The sequence below is a fragment of the Haliaeetus leucocephalus genome, unplaced genomic scaffold (genome assembly GCF_000737465.1).
Source record: "Haliaeetus leucocephalus isolate CR32 unplaced genomic scaffold, Haliaeetus_leucocephalus-4.0 Scaffold228, whole genome shotgun sequence".
Classification (NCBI taxonomy): Eukaryota; Metazoa; Chordata; class Aves; order Accipitriformes; family Accipitridae; genus Haliaeetus; species Haliaeetus leucocephalus.
In genome coordinates this window covers 23,707,333-23,721,651 of record NW_010972664.1, presented here as the reverse complement: position 1 = coordinate 23,721,651, position 14,319 = coordinate 23,707,333, and the positions used below count along the sequence as shown (strand labels likewise).

At 47.8% G+C, this 14,319-nt stretch overlaps 1 protein-coding gene across 4 annotated transcripts in view; it reads right to left on the bottom strand.

Annotated features, from left to right (window-relative positions):
- Positions 1 to 15: 15 nt before the first annotated feature.
- The window catches only part of USP5 (ubiquitin specific peptidase 5 (isopeptidase T)), a 14,793-nt gene continuing 489 nt past the window's right edge, over positions 16 to 14,319 (bottom strand). Inside the window, exons 1-20 of one of the 4 annotated variants that reach the window (XM_010567576.1) lie at positions 13,783 to 14,228; positions 13,118 to 13,243; positions 12,765 to 12,831; positions 9,765 to 9,898; positions 9,313 to 9,458; positions 8,825 to 9,009; positions 8,152 to 8,246; positions 7,446 to 7,639; positions 7,212 to 7,283; positions 5,811 to 5,892; positions 5,470 to 5,595; positions 4,881 to 5,034; positions 4,292 to 4,466; positions 2,839 to 2,927; positions 2,439 to 2,630; positions 1,744 to 1,887; positions 1,440 to 1,585; positions 1,200 to 1,353; positions 476 to 560; positions 16 to 301 (exon numbers count right to left, since the gene is read on the bottom strand). In XM_010567576.1, coding sequence (XP_010565878.1) covers positions 208 to 301; positions 476 to 560; positions 1,200 to 1,353; positions 1,440 to 1,585; positions 1,744 to 1,887; positions 2,439 to 2,630; positions 2,839 to 2,927; positions 4,292 to 4,466; positions 4,881 to 5,034; positions 5,470 to 5,595; positions 5,811 to 5,892; positions 7,212 to 7,283; positions 7,446 to 7,639; positions 8,152 to 8,246; positions 8,825 to 9,009; positions 9,313 to 9,458; positions 9,765 to 9,898; positions 12,765 to 12,831; positions 13,118 to 13,243; positions 13,783 to 13,950 — 2,628 coding nt within the window. In that variant the 5' untranslated portion in view covers positions 13,951 to 14,228 and the 3' untranslated portion in view covers positions 16 to 207. Of the gene's footprint in view, positions 302 to 475; positions 561 to 1,199; positions 1,354 to 1,439; positions 1,586 to 1,743; positions 1,888 to 2,438; positions 2,631 to 2,838; positions 2,928 to 4,291; positions 4,467 to 4,880; positions 5,035 to 5,469; positions 5,596 to 5,810; positions 5,893 to 7,211; positions 7,284 to 7,445; positions 7,640 to 8,151; positions 8,247 to 8,824; positions 9,010 to 9,312; positions 9,459 to 9,764; positions 9,899 to 12,764; positions 12,832 to 13,117; positions 13,244 to 13,782; positions 14,229 to 14,319 lie in introns of those variants that run through there. The other 3 variants (XM_010567578.1, XM_010567577.1, XM_010567579.1) reach the window with 3 other exon arrangements.

The following is a 14,319-nucleotide window of genomic DNA, read 5'->3' as shown; positions in this document are numbered from 1 at the left end:
CCCCCTTCACTCATGTCCACGGGGGGCTCCAGCCCCCAGTCTATTAGTCAGGGAATTCTTGTCTCCCCGTGTGTCACCATGAAGGGACGAGTGGGGAAAGAGGAGCAGGGGAGAGAAGGACCCTGCTCTCATCCTCACTGCCCCCACCCCTTTGCGCCCCACGCCTTCAGCCCACGCTCCCCCCACCACACACAGCAAGAGGATGTTCTAGCTGGGAATCCGCTGGTAGAAGTAGATGTAGCCCAGGTCCTTGGGGGGCTTCTCAGAAGCACAGACTTTCTGGTCGTTGTAGATCACCCACCTGCAATGGGCAGAAGGGGAGCTCAGGGACACCATTCTGCAGCTAAGACGAGACTTGACTCCCCTCACCCGCTCTCATCCCCAACCCCCCCCAAGACCTCTGAAGAAACAGGGGAGGACAGTGATTTAAAGCTGTACCTCTGAGTCCTCCTTACACCATGAAAATCCCTCTTACCTGCCATCTTTCTTGATGTGACAAACATAGTGCCCACACATAGTCGAAGTGCCCATGTGGCTGATGAAGGCAAACAGCTGATATTCTTGAGAGGAGGAGGGAAGAGAGGAGTGATCAGAGAAAGAAAGGCATTTTACCCCAAAACACCCTGTGTGCAGGACCCTCTCTAGAAAAGCATCCCTGAAGGAAGCTCTGCGGGGTAGTACTTTAGAACTGGGTCTCCCGTCAAGCGTGATCATGAGGATTTGGTCTGCAGGCCAAACATGCAGGGAAACATGGCAACTGCCACTTAGCCTTCTCTCTTCCAACTGTTTATTTGGCCCATGGGTCCCAGGCGGGTAACAGCAGAGATTCCCCCTCCCTGTGGCACCCAGCAGCACTGGCACTGATTCTGCACAGAGACTGGGACCTGGTTTTTCAATGGGAGCCTGAAGAAAAGCCTCGTGGGACGACTGGGAAAAAGCAGCACAGCCCTTCCCGTTGTCTTTTACCTGATGGCTCTTCCTCTGCCACTCTCTTACTGGCTTCCAGGTAATTCCCAGCCTGAAGGGTCTAGACCCTACTTTGCCATCCCTCTCCTTTTTCTCCCTGCTTCCACCTCAACAACCAGACCAGCTCTGTGGCAGCTGCTGCTGCCAAAACCTGAGGTATTGCACGGATTAGGAGGATGAAGTGGTGTTGAGTCTGCATCCCCAAATCCCCATTCCTACTGCTTGGAACTCACTTCCAGGCCCATCGCGCACTTTAGGACCCACAGGGATAGATTCGGAGATGGACTCAGCTGCCGAGCGTCCCTCCGAGATATCCATAGCAGCTTCTGCATCAAGGTCATCAATGTGACTAAAGATCCAATCCACAGCACGCTCCAGACTGTTGTTCTGGAAGGAAGAAGAGAAGACTGTGAACTTGGGAATGCCTGTTCCTGAGAATATCCTTTCACTCTGACATCACGCATGCCTCTCACCGTGGCTCTAAGCGCTTTCATAGCCTGGTCCCGGGAGAAGCCCATGGAGACAATGGTGGCCACACTGTCTTCTGAAGGAGGGTCTGGGCAGGCAATAGTTGACCCTGGTCCACTGGATCCAGGGAGAACTAACGGGTTAGCAAAGTCTGCAGCAGAAAACGGAACACAGGTCAGAGCATTTAGATCTCTCCAAAAGGGATACAGCCTTAGGTCCCAACTACTTCAGTTTTCTGCTGTTGTAGTGGGATGGGAAGTACAATGGCCCAGATGCAATAAGCTTCACGATGGCCATGTGGTCTCATACCTGGATCATCCATGTGTGACATGACCCAGTTCATGGCAGCCTCAACCCCGCTGTTCCCTGTGTAATACACGGCTTTGCGGCAGGCATCCATGGGAAAGCCCATCTCCACTAGCTGGATAATCACTGACTCATCCAACATGGGTGCTGTGGGAGGACAGAGATTAGAGCCACCCGCTCCCACCCAGCCCTGCCTGCTCCATTTTGTGCAGTGTCACACAGCCCCCCATGCCACCATTTCCTGGCTTCATTTCATTCACGTTCTGTCTCTCTGCTCTTCTCATCTTTTGCTACCTTTCTTCTTCAGAAGTGCAGTCTCGCACACAGGCACCCCAGGGAACAGAAGGATTCAACTCGTGAACTCGGGAGCCCTGGCTCTTCCCTACCCTCCAAACCCTTACCTCCCACTGTGTTTTGTGAAAACAAAATACCTCTACCAGTTAAATCCTGTATAAACTCCAGCTCTGCCCCCTCTAAATGCTCTAGACATGCCACCTCCCCATCTTCCACAGAACAGGAATCAACAAACTCCCCTGAGTAACACCCTTGCATAACAGGCATGCAAGGGAGGCAGCCGGCATTCGCTGACAGAGGGACAGGGAAAGTCTGAGCAGGTGGAAACCGCTAGCATGGGAGACAAGACGAGGAGAGCAAGGAAATGAGTCAGGCATCAGGAAGAGAGGAGGAGAATCACTAACATGTCGGAGAGGAGAAGTGAGGGGAGCAGAAGGAGTCGTCGTCCTCGTTGCCATAGAACCCCAGGCTACCTTTGGGCTCGTCTGGTGTCACCAGTGGGGGTGCGATGTCTGGCATTTCTTCTTCTCCATCTTGCAGCCCTGTTCCCTGCAGTGCAGAGATATCCAGCTCCTCTGGCATTTCAATGGAGACATCTGCAAGATACAGTCTTGCTCAGCCTCCCCATAGGGGCAGAAACGAAGGACTCACTTGGGATATCCAGAAGGGTAAGTCCCTGGGGATGCAATATGCTATAGTCTGCAGCTCCTTTTGGGGTGGTTACTTTCCTCTTTGCAGTAATGACCACCATACCCATATATGTCTCCCAATACCTATACATTCTGTCCTTCTCATCCTCCTTACCAAGCTTTTTGGGCACCCAGTCCAGACCGAAAGTGAATTTCTTGATCTGGATCACCAGATAATCCGGGAAAGAGGCGAACCGTGTTGTTCTGAAAGAGATAAATAATACTTCTAAATACTTTGGCAGCAACAATTGAGGGCACCTAGTTGATTCAAGAAATCAGTGAGTAGGGTGGAGGCACGTCCAAAGGGGGGGATACACACACCTGTGCAGCTCTCCTATGCTGAGCTTAAAGTTCCTCAAACACAGAACCATTTCTAAAGCAGATGCTCTGACAAGATGAGACAGAATGCAACATTTACAAAATCTTGGGGGATGAGGAAAAATAGTACGTTCTCTACTTTCCAATCCTGTATTTTACAAGCCTCCTCAGATTTTAGTATTTAATTAAAAGTCTAACCCTTAAGGAACGTGGAGGAAATAACATCTTTCATTAGACCGACAGATAGAGCTGCAGAAACTGACAAGCTTTCAAGCACAAGAGCACTTCTTTGGCTATGAAGCAGAAGCAGTGAATTTTAAGCTAACTGAATTTGATTGAACGTTATTTAGTTAGACAGTTTGAAAGAGAGGGTGTCTGGAATCTATGAAACAGAGGGGAACATTTGTGAAGGGAGAAGCAGTAATAAGAGACAGATATTTATTATTGGGTGATAATTGTAACATCCCATAAAATTAATTTATAAGTTCAATGATAATTCTTACTACGAGTTTGAACACAACTCACGACTTCAAAGCAAAACAAAATGTTACTCTTCAATGTGATGGCGTTATTGACTGTTCGTTTATAGTAGCTATTGCTCAATAACAGAATATTTGTTAGAAAAACACTTCCAGTTCTTTGAGGACTACTCTTTCATTGCAGAAGAACAGTCAGCAGCATCACAGCAGGAAGCTGCTTAAGTCTGTAATCTTCTCACTACACCTTTGCACTGTTGCATGTGCTGCAGGCAGTGAGACATATTAAAGCTGTTTTTTAAACCTTGCTACTAGCATTTAAGTTAGTATTCTTCAAAATAACTTGCGCATCTGTTACACTCAGTGTTCTGCTCAAACTTTAACAGCTAAAAACTTCCTTTAAAGAAATTTTAGAGACCATGGAACACCAGTGTTGCCATACTGTCAGTACTGACTTTAAAGCTGTATTTTGAATTTAGAGTAAAAGCTGCTGGTTTTCTGGAATATCACTGTATTTTCATAGCCCCTCAGCAACTGAAATCTGATGGTAAGGATTTCACTAGCACTGCTGTTCTGCCCACTGTAATCCCTTGGGGGCAATCACTTCAGCACTGGCAGACTGGTTCCCCCTCTGCTTCAGCGTTCCATGGGCCCAGGGTGTGGAGCACTACAAAGCTTTGGTAACACTTCTCCCCCAAGCAACTAAAAGAAGTCCCCAAAGATGCAGCTATTGCCAGTTCGTCATAGCCTAGCTGGTAACTCACACACACTCACTTGAGAGCCACAGACTTGGCCTGCAAGGCTGTGCTCCAGAAATCATCCACCTGCTCTGGAGCTCCATAGGCCTCTAGGCAGGAGCTGAAAGGCACCTTGGCTCGCACCAGCTCAGGCAGTGGCTGCTTCTCCTCCTCTGCCTGCCGCTTCTTCTCCTCATATTCCAGTAGTTCATCTAGAGAATAAAGCAGAGGAGTCAAGGACCACCTCTAGGTACCTCCAAAGCTACTGGTGTAAGCTACACCCAGAGGCAGAATAGGCCCATTAGATACACGCCATCGCGAACGAAGCACAAAGTAGACAGTGTCTTCCAGAGCACTGTTCTGCTACTGTAGTTCCTGTTTTGCTGTTGAATCACAGCCCAGCTTGTGGTGTCGGAGGGAAAGGTTCTAGAGGGACATCACCATGTCACACCACCTCTGAAGAAATCAGCCTGATCCCACAAAAGCAGGTGAAGGATCGATCTGGCTTCAGATGGGGCAAAGCCAGTCCCTGAGGAAGTCCGTTTCTCATTGAAGGAGTGCTGTAATAGAAGTACAGTATCCAAACCTAATGTTTGCTACTGTTCTGGCCTTGGCACATTACTGACCTTTGTTGAGGGCAGCATCCATGGGCACAGGCAGCTGCATAATATAGTCCACACGCTGGGTATATTTCACCTTTTCTGTGGCCAGGCACTTCAGCTTCTCCTCCACCAGAAAACGGAAGACCTCATTAGGGTTCTCCGAGCTGCGGCAGTTCCTCTGAAGAAGGAGAGAGATTAGAAGGATAGATGTAACATCAGAATGCCAGAAGTAAGTATCTGCAGCAGCAGCGGTTCCACACAGGACATGGCTAAAGAGTATTCACTTCTGTACCCAGTCCACTGAAAACACAGCAAAGAGTAAACTAGAGCCAACTTCTCTACCCCAATCTCTATGCCATTCTGCTCCTAAAGAAGACAATTTACATCTCCAGCTGTGCCATTCCCAAAAGAGATTTCTCCAAGGAATTAGCCCTGAAAATATGGCCAAGCATCTCTCCTTCTCTGCTCCCGCAGGTGCTAGGCAGCCCATTTCCCTGTGTTCTCTCCCTCTCTCTGCTTCGATTGCCAGCTTCTCACCACCACTCCTCACCCCCTGCTTCAGGGAGAAAAAGCTGGGCTTTCCCATGATTTGACAGATAGACTCAACCATTACCTCCACCATGTTGATGAAGTGCAGAAAGAATTCCTGGGCATCCTGCTGTCGGTTAGTGGAAAATTCTGGGTGTCCCTTTCCAATGAGGGACTTAAACATGCGTGGAGCAATGCCATTTTGCATACCCTGCAAATAACAAGGTGGAAGAGGAAGGTGGTCATAATTTGCCAAGCATATGTCCTGGCATGTAGCACTCTACTCTTAGCCATGCTTTTCTTCAGGTGACAGGGCCCTGGAATGAGCGCCAGGACATGTCTTCAGAAAGGGTTCTCCCTTCTTTCCCATGTAACACACACCTCATGCAACACACACATCACGAGGATGCCGTATTGAAGTCTCACCTTCTGATCAGGCTGCTGTTCCCCATCTGCAGAAGCTGGCTTTGAATACTCCCCAGAAAGCAGTCCATGGCCCAGTTTGGCTCTGGAATGATGAAGAAGTCACTGTTAGCATCAAAATGGTTTCTTCAATCCTACACGCTCCAGGACCCACATCAACCCATCCAGCTTTAACACTGCCGTGAACTGTCAACCTTGGAGAGATCAGCTTTCTCTGCTGCACCAGCCAAGATTATCTTATCTTGGTCTGCTCTCAGGTCCCACGAGACATCATTGATTTGAAAGTTACTAGGACTTCTGGGCACCAATCTCAATCATTGCTTGCACATTGCACAGAACATAAAGGAACAGCCTCCTTTTCCCGGCACAAGGGCAGCTGGTGCTGAGCCTTACAGCAGCTGCATAACAGCCAAACTAAGCTGCTGCCTGACATGGGTAAAGTAGCAGTGTGTCTAAATGACTGTGCAGGAGACAACAGGGCAGACTGAAATTGTCTGAGCCAGAAATAGCATTGCTGTGAGCAGACTAATCACATTTTCCCAGGGGAAAGATTGTCTGCATGAAGCACTTAATGGACAACAGTAACATTCAGCGATTTCCTCCTATGCTCAGACTCTCCTACTGTTCCACATCACTCCAGTCCTTTCCCATTGCTGTTGCCATTTTTCTGGAACCAAACCCTACCAAGTCCTCCCTTTGCCAAGGCAAAAATCTATATGGCTGCCTCAACTTAGCCCCCTCCTCAGTGAACACCTCACTTACTCCAGGCTGTCCAAATTTAGAATCCTCCCTTACCGCAGAACTCCATTCCACAAATGCCACCTTCCACTCCTTCACCCCAAACCTCCATATACTGCTTTGCTATTTTAGGGAAGATGTAGCAGAGAATTCATGTATTTAAAATGCAACACCCTCCCAAATCTTGTGTTCCTCCTTCTGTATATTCTCCTGCTATTGCTCGCACAACACCTCTTGCAGGAAGCCTCTTTAGGCATACATAAGTTATCCACTGTGAATAAAGTTGCCTAAATCTCTGTATTTCTTTGCTCTTAGCCATCTCCCTCCGTTGCAGAGGGCAAGTACCTTTTTGCTGTTACACAGATAGAGTATGCCTACCAGAAATCCCCCCGTGGTAACAGATGGTACTGCGTTCCCCACATAATACATTTAAGAGCCTCTCATGAACACTGAGGTGCACTCTGTCCTCTCCATCTAGGGCACTCAGCTGAACTTTCTTGGCTTAGATCCTTATTGATCACTGAGGATCAGTGTTTCTGGTGATGGACACGGAAACAGAGAGGCGAGGCTTGAGGGAGAAACCTGCAGCAAAGCACACTGTAGCAGCGCAGAGGGGACGCACCCAGGCAGCCTCAGCCTTCCTTCTCTCACCAAAACTCTACGTACACTTGTGTGCTGAAGTCCTGTGTGGGGTCCGAAGGTGCACTTTGGAATATCTTCTCCAGCTTGTCCACATACCTGCAAAGCAAAACAGAGCAATCTAAGAGACATATGGATTCAGCTAGTAAAAACACAGTTCTGAGCCGGATTACTGTAACAGAAGCTCCCAGCTCTAGGAGACCTTTGTACTGATCCCAGGGGATCCCAGGCTAATGGAAAGGAGTGATTAAGCTCACTTACTTTCTCTGGAAGTCTGGAATACTGAACAGCACCTGCATCACAGAATTGAGGTAGCAACTGTTGCCCAGGTTACGGATACCAGTGTACCCAGGCCCATAGAGAGGCTTGAGCTGCACGCCAGACTCCTGGATGAGCTCCCATTCCCCAATGCGCTGGTTCATGTCTATTTCCAGTTCTGTCATTGTCTTGTCTGTCTGTGGAGGGAAAGAACGGGAAAAACCCTCAAAGAAGACTCAAGGGAACACCAGTGGTGTGAAAAGGGCAATGCTGTAGAGAAACATAAGGGGTCAAATCCATTCTATTTTATTAAATGAGAAGAGAAGCCAAATACAAGAATTGTTTTCAAGTATCTGAAAACCTGGGACAGAAAGAGGAATGGTAAGAAACATGGAAGAAATCTGAACCATCCCCTATTAAAGGGGCATAGAAATCATACACTAACACTGAATCCAGGGAGCAAAACTCGGAGCCTGGGCACCTCCCTGCCTACAGTACTGACACAGAGCCCCATGGGAAACCTGAGGGACGGAGAAGGCAAAAAAGGCAATGGAAGAGGAAAGGCAGACAAGGCAATTCTCTGCCTGATAAAATACTGGGTTTCTTGACCAGCAATGGTTCTGCATAGCCATGGAAAGCTGGGATCCAGCTAAGAAATGTCAGAATTCCTTCTCTCCTCCTCTGGGCCTATGGAAGAACCTCCTCTCACCTTCTGCATCTTGAGCATGTCGATCCCAAAGTGAGCAAGGTGTTCTGCCAGGTTGGGATCCAACACCATATCATCCTCGTCATAGGAGTACACGTCTATGCAGGAACAGAGAGGAAAAGGAGAGACTTATCATGGCCTGTGATCTAACATTCACTGCTGGATGAAGAGAACAGAGTGCTCAGAACTGGGAGTTTTGACAAACTGAGCAGCTGGGGTTTCTCTCCTTTCTCAGGAGAGCAACACAACAGACAGAATATCGAGGTTCTTCCAAACCACGTGACAAGACAAACAGCTTTGTCACTGATCAAGGTATATGTAAGTCTGGAGTGAGGGAAGTGGGTTACTGTGCCATATACTCTGCTCAGGCTTTGGACACAAAATTATTTGATAAACGTGCCACCACAGAGAACAACAGCAACCTGGATAACTATTCTAAAACCCTTCAAATTACAAGAGAGGGGAGGAGGAAGGCAAGGTTTTGTCAGCTGGTTCTTTGCCTGCCACAAGAAGCAGGTCAGAGTGGGAAAGTTCACAGTAGGATGACGCCGAATGTTCCAGGTCATAAGATGGGCAACAACAGCCTGGAAATCCTCCCTGACTTCCCCTGTCAGAGACCACAGTCAGCCTGAGTGGTGCCTGGCATCTATAACCTTCAGAGGTTCCCCCTTCTCACCAGCCCCATCAGGAGTAATTGTTCCCAGTTTCACAGCCAGTGGGTAGCCAGTTTCCCGGTAATGCTCGACTGCATGATTGTTGCCACCACTGCCATCAAAATAGCGCCGACCACAGAGGATGGCTCCATCGGTCATGTTCAGCCACAGGTTCTCCCTCATGTCACACTTGCTGCACTTCCAGCCACTATTGACAAGGAACAGAGAAAAAGAGATTAGGGTGAAAACCCTGGGGTTCTACCTCTCAAGCCCTCTCCATTACTACCCACTGACCATAGTATAAGCAATCTCATTCCTCTCTTACTTCAGAACATTGAACATCCTGAAATACCTTAGTTTGCCATTTCCCCTGAATTTACTATGACAAGGCATGCTCAAGAGACTCACAAAAAATGTCCCATCTGCTGCTGCAGTCCAGGACAGGAGAAGAAGGTGATGGGGTTGGGTCTGGGATACAGAGCGATACAGCTAGTTTCAGTACTATGCTCACCATGGTGGGATGCGGACATCATTCTGAAGTTGATGCAGGGAAAAGGCATGTTTGGAAACACGTCGAACCTCCCCATCCCAAGCCTGCACTTCCTGCTTCCGTGACGCTGAATCTGCTGTCAGGATGGCCTCAACTGCACTGGCAATCTGGAATTAGGACAGCAGGAAAAAAATAATGAAGGGCACAAGGAAAGAAGCTTCCAGTGCCACAGCACTCCACATTTAGGCTCAGATCGGCAAGTCAGTTGTGCGAGGGCAGCATTCAGGAGCCTCAGTCACAAGCCAGGACTCCGTAATATAAAGCATGGTATAAGTGCAGAACAACCCTGCTTACTGCAAGCTGAGACTTCACAGCAGCTCTGCAGGATCCCTTTTACAGGCCAGCGGTTCGTTCTCTGTAATGGTGTATTTCCTCCCTGCCAATAGAAAACACAGCTCTCCACGCAAACATACCCTGTCTTTGACCATGTCTGGTAGTCCCTCCAGTCCATCACGAGGAATATCCAAATGCTCTGGGAAAATTACTATTTTTACATCTTCGTCATATTCAAACTTTTCCTCTGTGATGTCAAATCCACCTTCTACACCTACAGGAAGAAAAAACATTGTGGAAACAGGTAAAACCAAATAGCTTGCCAAGCTTCTTTGCCCATAGCTTACATGAAATAAGGCGCCATGACTAAGGCAAAGCCCTAGATCAATGATACACAATCTTTCTTCCATTTCTGGATCCTAAAGTTTCTGCTGGCGGTGTGGACTTCACAGGAGCAAATAAAAGCCTAACGACAATAGGTTTGTTTTTCCCAGCTCTTTTTACAGATGCTTAGAAGGAATCTCCTGACCCTGACTACAACCAGAAAAAAAGATGACGTGCTCTAGAGAGACATTGGCCAGGACAGAGCCATGATAAAGCACTGCTGGTTCATCCTTCACAGTACATCCAAGACAATCAATGGAGATGTGCATGAAGAGATCATATTCTAACCTGGTTCAAAGGTCTACTCTACCAGCATCTTTAAGGATCCTAGCTCTGCTTCTTGCCTCTTCCAGGAAGGACAGTTCAGAGTTCTGAACTTAAGCAAGGAAAACCAGGAGTTCTTCTGGAACCGGAACATCCAGAATTACCGAAAAAGTCTTAGGAAAGATCTAGTGCTAGTAGTTTCTCATGCCCACCTAGCCATGCTTTCCAGAAGCTGCAACAGAAATGGGAGTTCCATACACAGCAGGTTATTTGCCAGTTGTCAAGAGTCATGATGGACGCTCACCAAAAAGTAACATTGGCAGTGGAGGGAACAATTTCTCATTTACGTAGGTACTCAGGAAAAAACCTTGGCCTGCCTTGTTTTCCAAGCATTGCCACCTTACATCCCAGAAGGAAATGGGCAGAAGATGCATGGCTTACTTAACCCCCTATGTTTTTTTTTTAACTGAATTTCCTTTATTTCTTTAAAAATAGCATGCTGTGACTGCAATAGATCTCTGCAACAGATCTCCGAAGATCTGTCGCTGCAACAAATCTCTAAGGGAGTTAAGCCTCAGCCTCAAGAATCCTGTGTGACACATTTCTGACAACCATTTAGTTAAAATGTTGAAAAAAATACCCGGTTCCCACAATATCTCCTGCAACTCTCCCCTCAAATACCTACATTTTTTAGACTATGCACAAACTGCCACGTATGAATGCAGGTGGTGCAAGCCTGAGTGATTTTAGAAATACCTGAAAACAGTCACCAGCATCATGCAACAACATACCCAGATAATCCTCCTCTGTGCCTCTTTAGCACATCCCAGAGAAGATCTCCTGCCATCACTTCATAAAACAATCCCTCAGGGTATTATACAATTCCTGAACTCTAAACAAACTAAAAAAGACCAGTGAGGTCCCCTCAGGTGATTATATGAACCTTCTGAGGCTCCAGATGAGGAAAAGGGTCTTCAGCCAGCAGACTGCCTCCTAGCCCTTTTCCCCCCATGTATAGCCAACAGCTTGCCACGAGGTACACTGCCTCCCTCTCCACAGTTATATTCAAGCACCACAAACTCCGAGAGTCATCCAGCCAACATGCAGCCAGGGAGGCAAGCACTATAGTTTGTCGGTTTGTTTTTTTTTTCCCCATGGAGAGGGAAGCTGAGGTACAGAGAGATCAAAGGCTACATTTTGCAGCCAATGACATTTTGCTCCTACATCTTTCTAGTACTTAAAAAAATCTCCCATGTCAGGATTAGCTAAACCACCACCGTTTAGCTAAAAAAGAGGAAAAAAAACCCCTCTCCTACATTTGAGATCACTGCCTCGCAGGGCTAATACTTTCTTTTATTCTCTCCCGCTCCATTCACACCACTAAGCTGTTATCACAGGCAGCTATTTGCTGACCCAGTGACAACACTTGTCTCAAGACCTTTGCAGAATTGAGGATGCAGAAATAACTCATAATGCAGACCGGGCCTCATCTCTCCAAAAGCAGCATAATCATATACATAAAAGCGCTGGCTATCTGAAGAAACATAGATTCTAGTCTCAATTTTGCTAGAAGTGACCATTGGGACTCCATTCACCCCACCATAAAAACAGGGAGCAGCTGAAAGTCTTAATGTTGGTGTTTGTGCTGTGGTAGCAGTGGAGTCACTGGGCATCTGCTACACAATGGCACAGCCAAGGAAAAAGTGAGCAAAAACCAAGACGTGCACGGCCAGGTTCTGGATTTCCCTCTAGTGGTCAGCTTCCAGCAAGCCAAGAACCTGTTACTGCTAAAAAATGTTCCTATGCTCTGCTTTACAGATTTCCATAATGGTTCAGAAATTACTAGCCAAGAGAGACTCCTCCAAATAAGCAGCATCTTCGCTAATTGCCGTGAGAGCCTTTTCAGTCAGTGCAAGAGAGTAATGGAACACCAGCTCTGCTCTTCCAAAAAAGGGCTTGTTTTTTATATTTTAATGCTCACGTGTATTTCCTCCAGTATCAGCCTTGTATTTGAAAGAACTATCGAGTCCAAAGTGTTAATACAGCATTTACCAGTAATTTGTTTCCCATCTATATAAATAACACTAGTTTGATACCTGACAAGTTTAAAAAACAGGTTTTCTATCAGAAATTTCAAACTTTTCTCAGACTTAGACATTTTCTCAAACTAAAAAGCAACAACCCCACACTGGTTATACCCACACCAAGCTGAGTCAGGCATACAGAGTTAAGAGAGGATGCAAAACGTATTTATCTACAGAAAACACAATGCAACTTTGAACGCAGAACAAAACTAGCACCTCAGCAACTGTTTTGCAAAAACTGCCCACCTAAGACAGACTAGAAAACATAAAGTTTGAATTCAGTTGTAGAATACTAGCTTCAACTACTTCAGAAGAGGAGAGGCAAAAAAGACGTGCCACAGAGCCAGGCAGCTCCAGACGACTGGTTCGAAATAACAAGGACGATACGGTACGCAAGTGCTTTCTTACCAATAGCCAAGCGAGTTGGTTTCTTCCTTGGAGGGTCCCCAGCACTGGAGTTGGTGTCTTCTTCCTTCTGTTTCATTGAAAGAAATGGGGAAATAGAGTTAGGGGGGCAGGCAAGCTGTGGCAAGCCTTAAGGATTGAAATTAAGCTACTCTGAAAACAGGCAGAAATAGCATGGGCAATCCATACAACAATTCACCATAAGTGGAGCTGAAGAACTGGTGTACCTCAATTCACCAAGAAAAACATCAGTTACATTTGAGGAGAGAGAACTCCGTATCTGACTGAATACAGAGACATAGCCCAGCTCTCAATTTCAGAACAAGTTTGATGGTATTTTTATTTTTATATTTTACCGGTTTACGTGTTCTTTTGAGGTGCAGGTAGACCCGCTGGCCTGTTTTCTGATAGTGCTTTTCCACATACTGCTTCCCAAAGCCCAGGAACGTGTTCATGCAGATATACAAGCCGCCATCTGACTCCTGGGAGGAAGGAGAGATAAAAACTCAAGGGAGGTGGTAAAGAATGCCATTCCAACTGCTAGAATAGGCACAGACTTCCCTCTAGGAACACTACTCATTATCCACTAAATCGTGGCTACAGCTTATTCCTACGTACCAGCCACTGAGTAGCTAGTCGGAAATAAGATGGCAAGCCCCAGCCTCGCTGTCCTAGAAGAACAGGTACTTCTGTCAAGATGACGTATTTAATAAGCTATTTGCCTGTTCCTTGATGTCAGGATGCTACCGATTCAGGAAAGCCTGAGTGAGGTTCCTCAGAAGCTTATCTCGCAAAAGGCCCTTAGCAAGCACAGTTCACAAGTGCAGAGCACGGTACAACCATCACCAACCAAACCGTGGCACCCTGTCTGAAAGCGTAATTCCCGGTGCCACAGGGAATGCTGCCAAACTACAGTGTGAGGAAGGTTAACAGACCACTGTTTATTTTTGCTGCTGCATTCGAAAGCTTGTGAGCAGCTCCGAAACGGATACAGAGTGAGCCCTCCCCATCCCAGAAGCACCTGGAAAACGCCACGTTCATTCAGCAGAGATACCCTTTTTAAATCAAAGGGGCTCGGGACCCAAACGCAGAGGCTGGAGAAGAAGGAAACCACCAAGAAGCTTTCAGCCTGCTTCCCAACACGAAGCAGCCGGGACAGAGTCAGAGCGGGGAGCGCATGGACAGGCATCCCCGCGGGGCTCCGGGAGGGAAAGAGGGCCAGGCTGCCGTGTGCTGCTTCCTCGAAGGACCCGTATCTTCCAGCCGCAGCCCATTCCTTCTGGTGGGCCGGGGCACAGCCCCGACGGGTGAAGCCAAGGAGCCGGGGGGGACGGGACGGACACCCTCGCCCTCCGGGGCCTCCCCAGGTCCGCCTAGGCCAGGCGGGGGTAGGGAGGGAGGAGCAGGGATGCCGGCGGGGTGGAGACGGCTGGAGAAGGGCCCCCTGCCACTTTAAGGACCCGGCCCCGCCTCCCCCCCCCCCCCGCCTGCCGGGCCACGCCGCCCGGTGAGGCCGGGGGCTCAGACCCGGGCAGGGCGGGACCCCCGACCCGCTCCC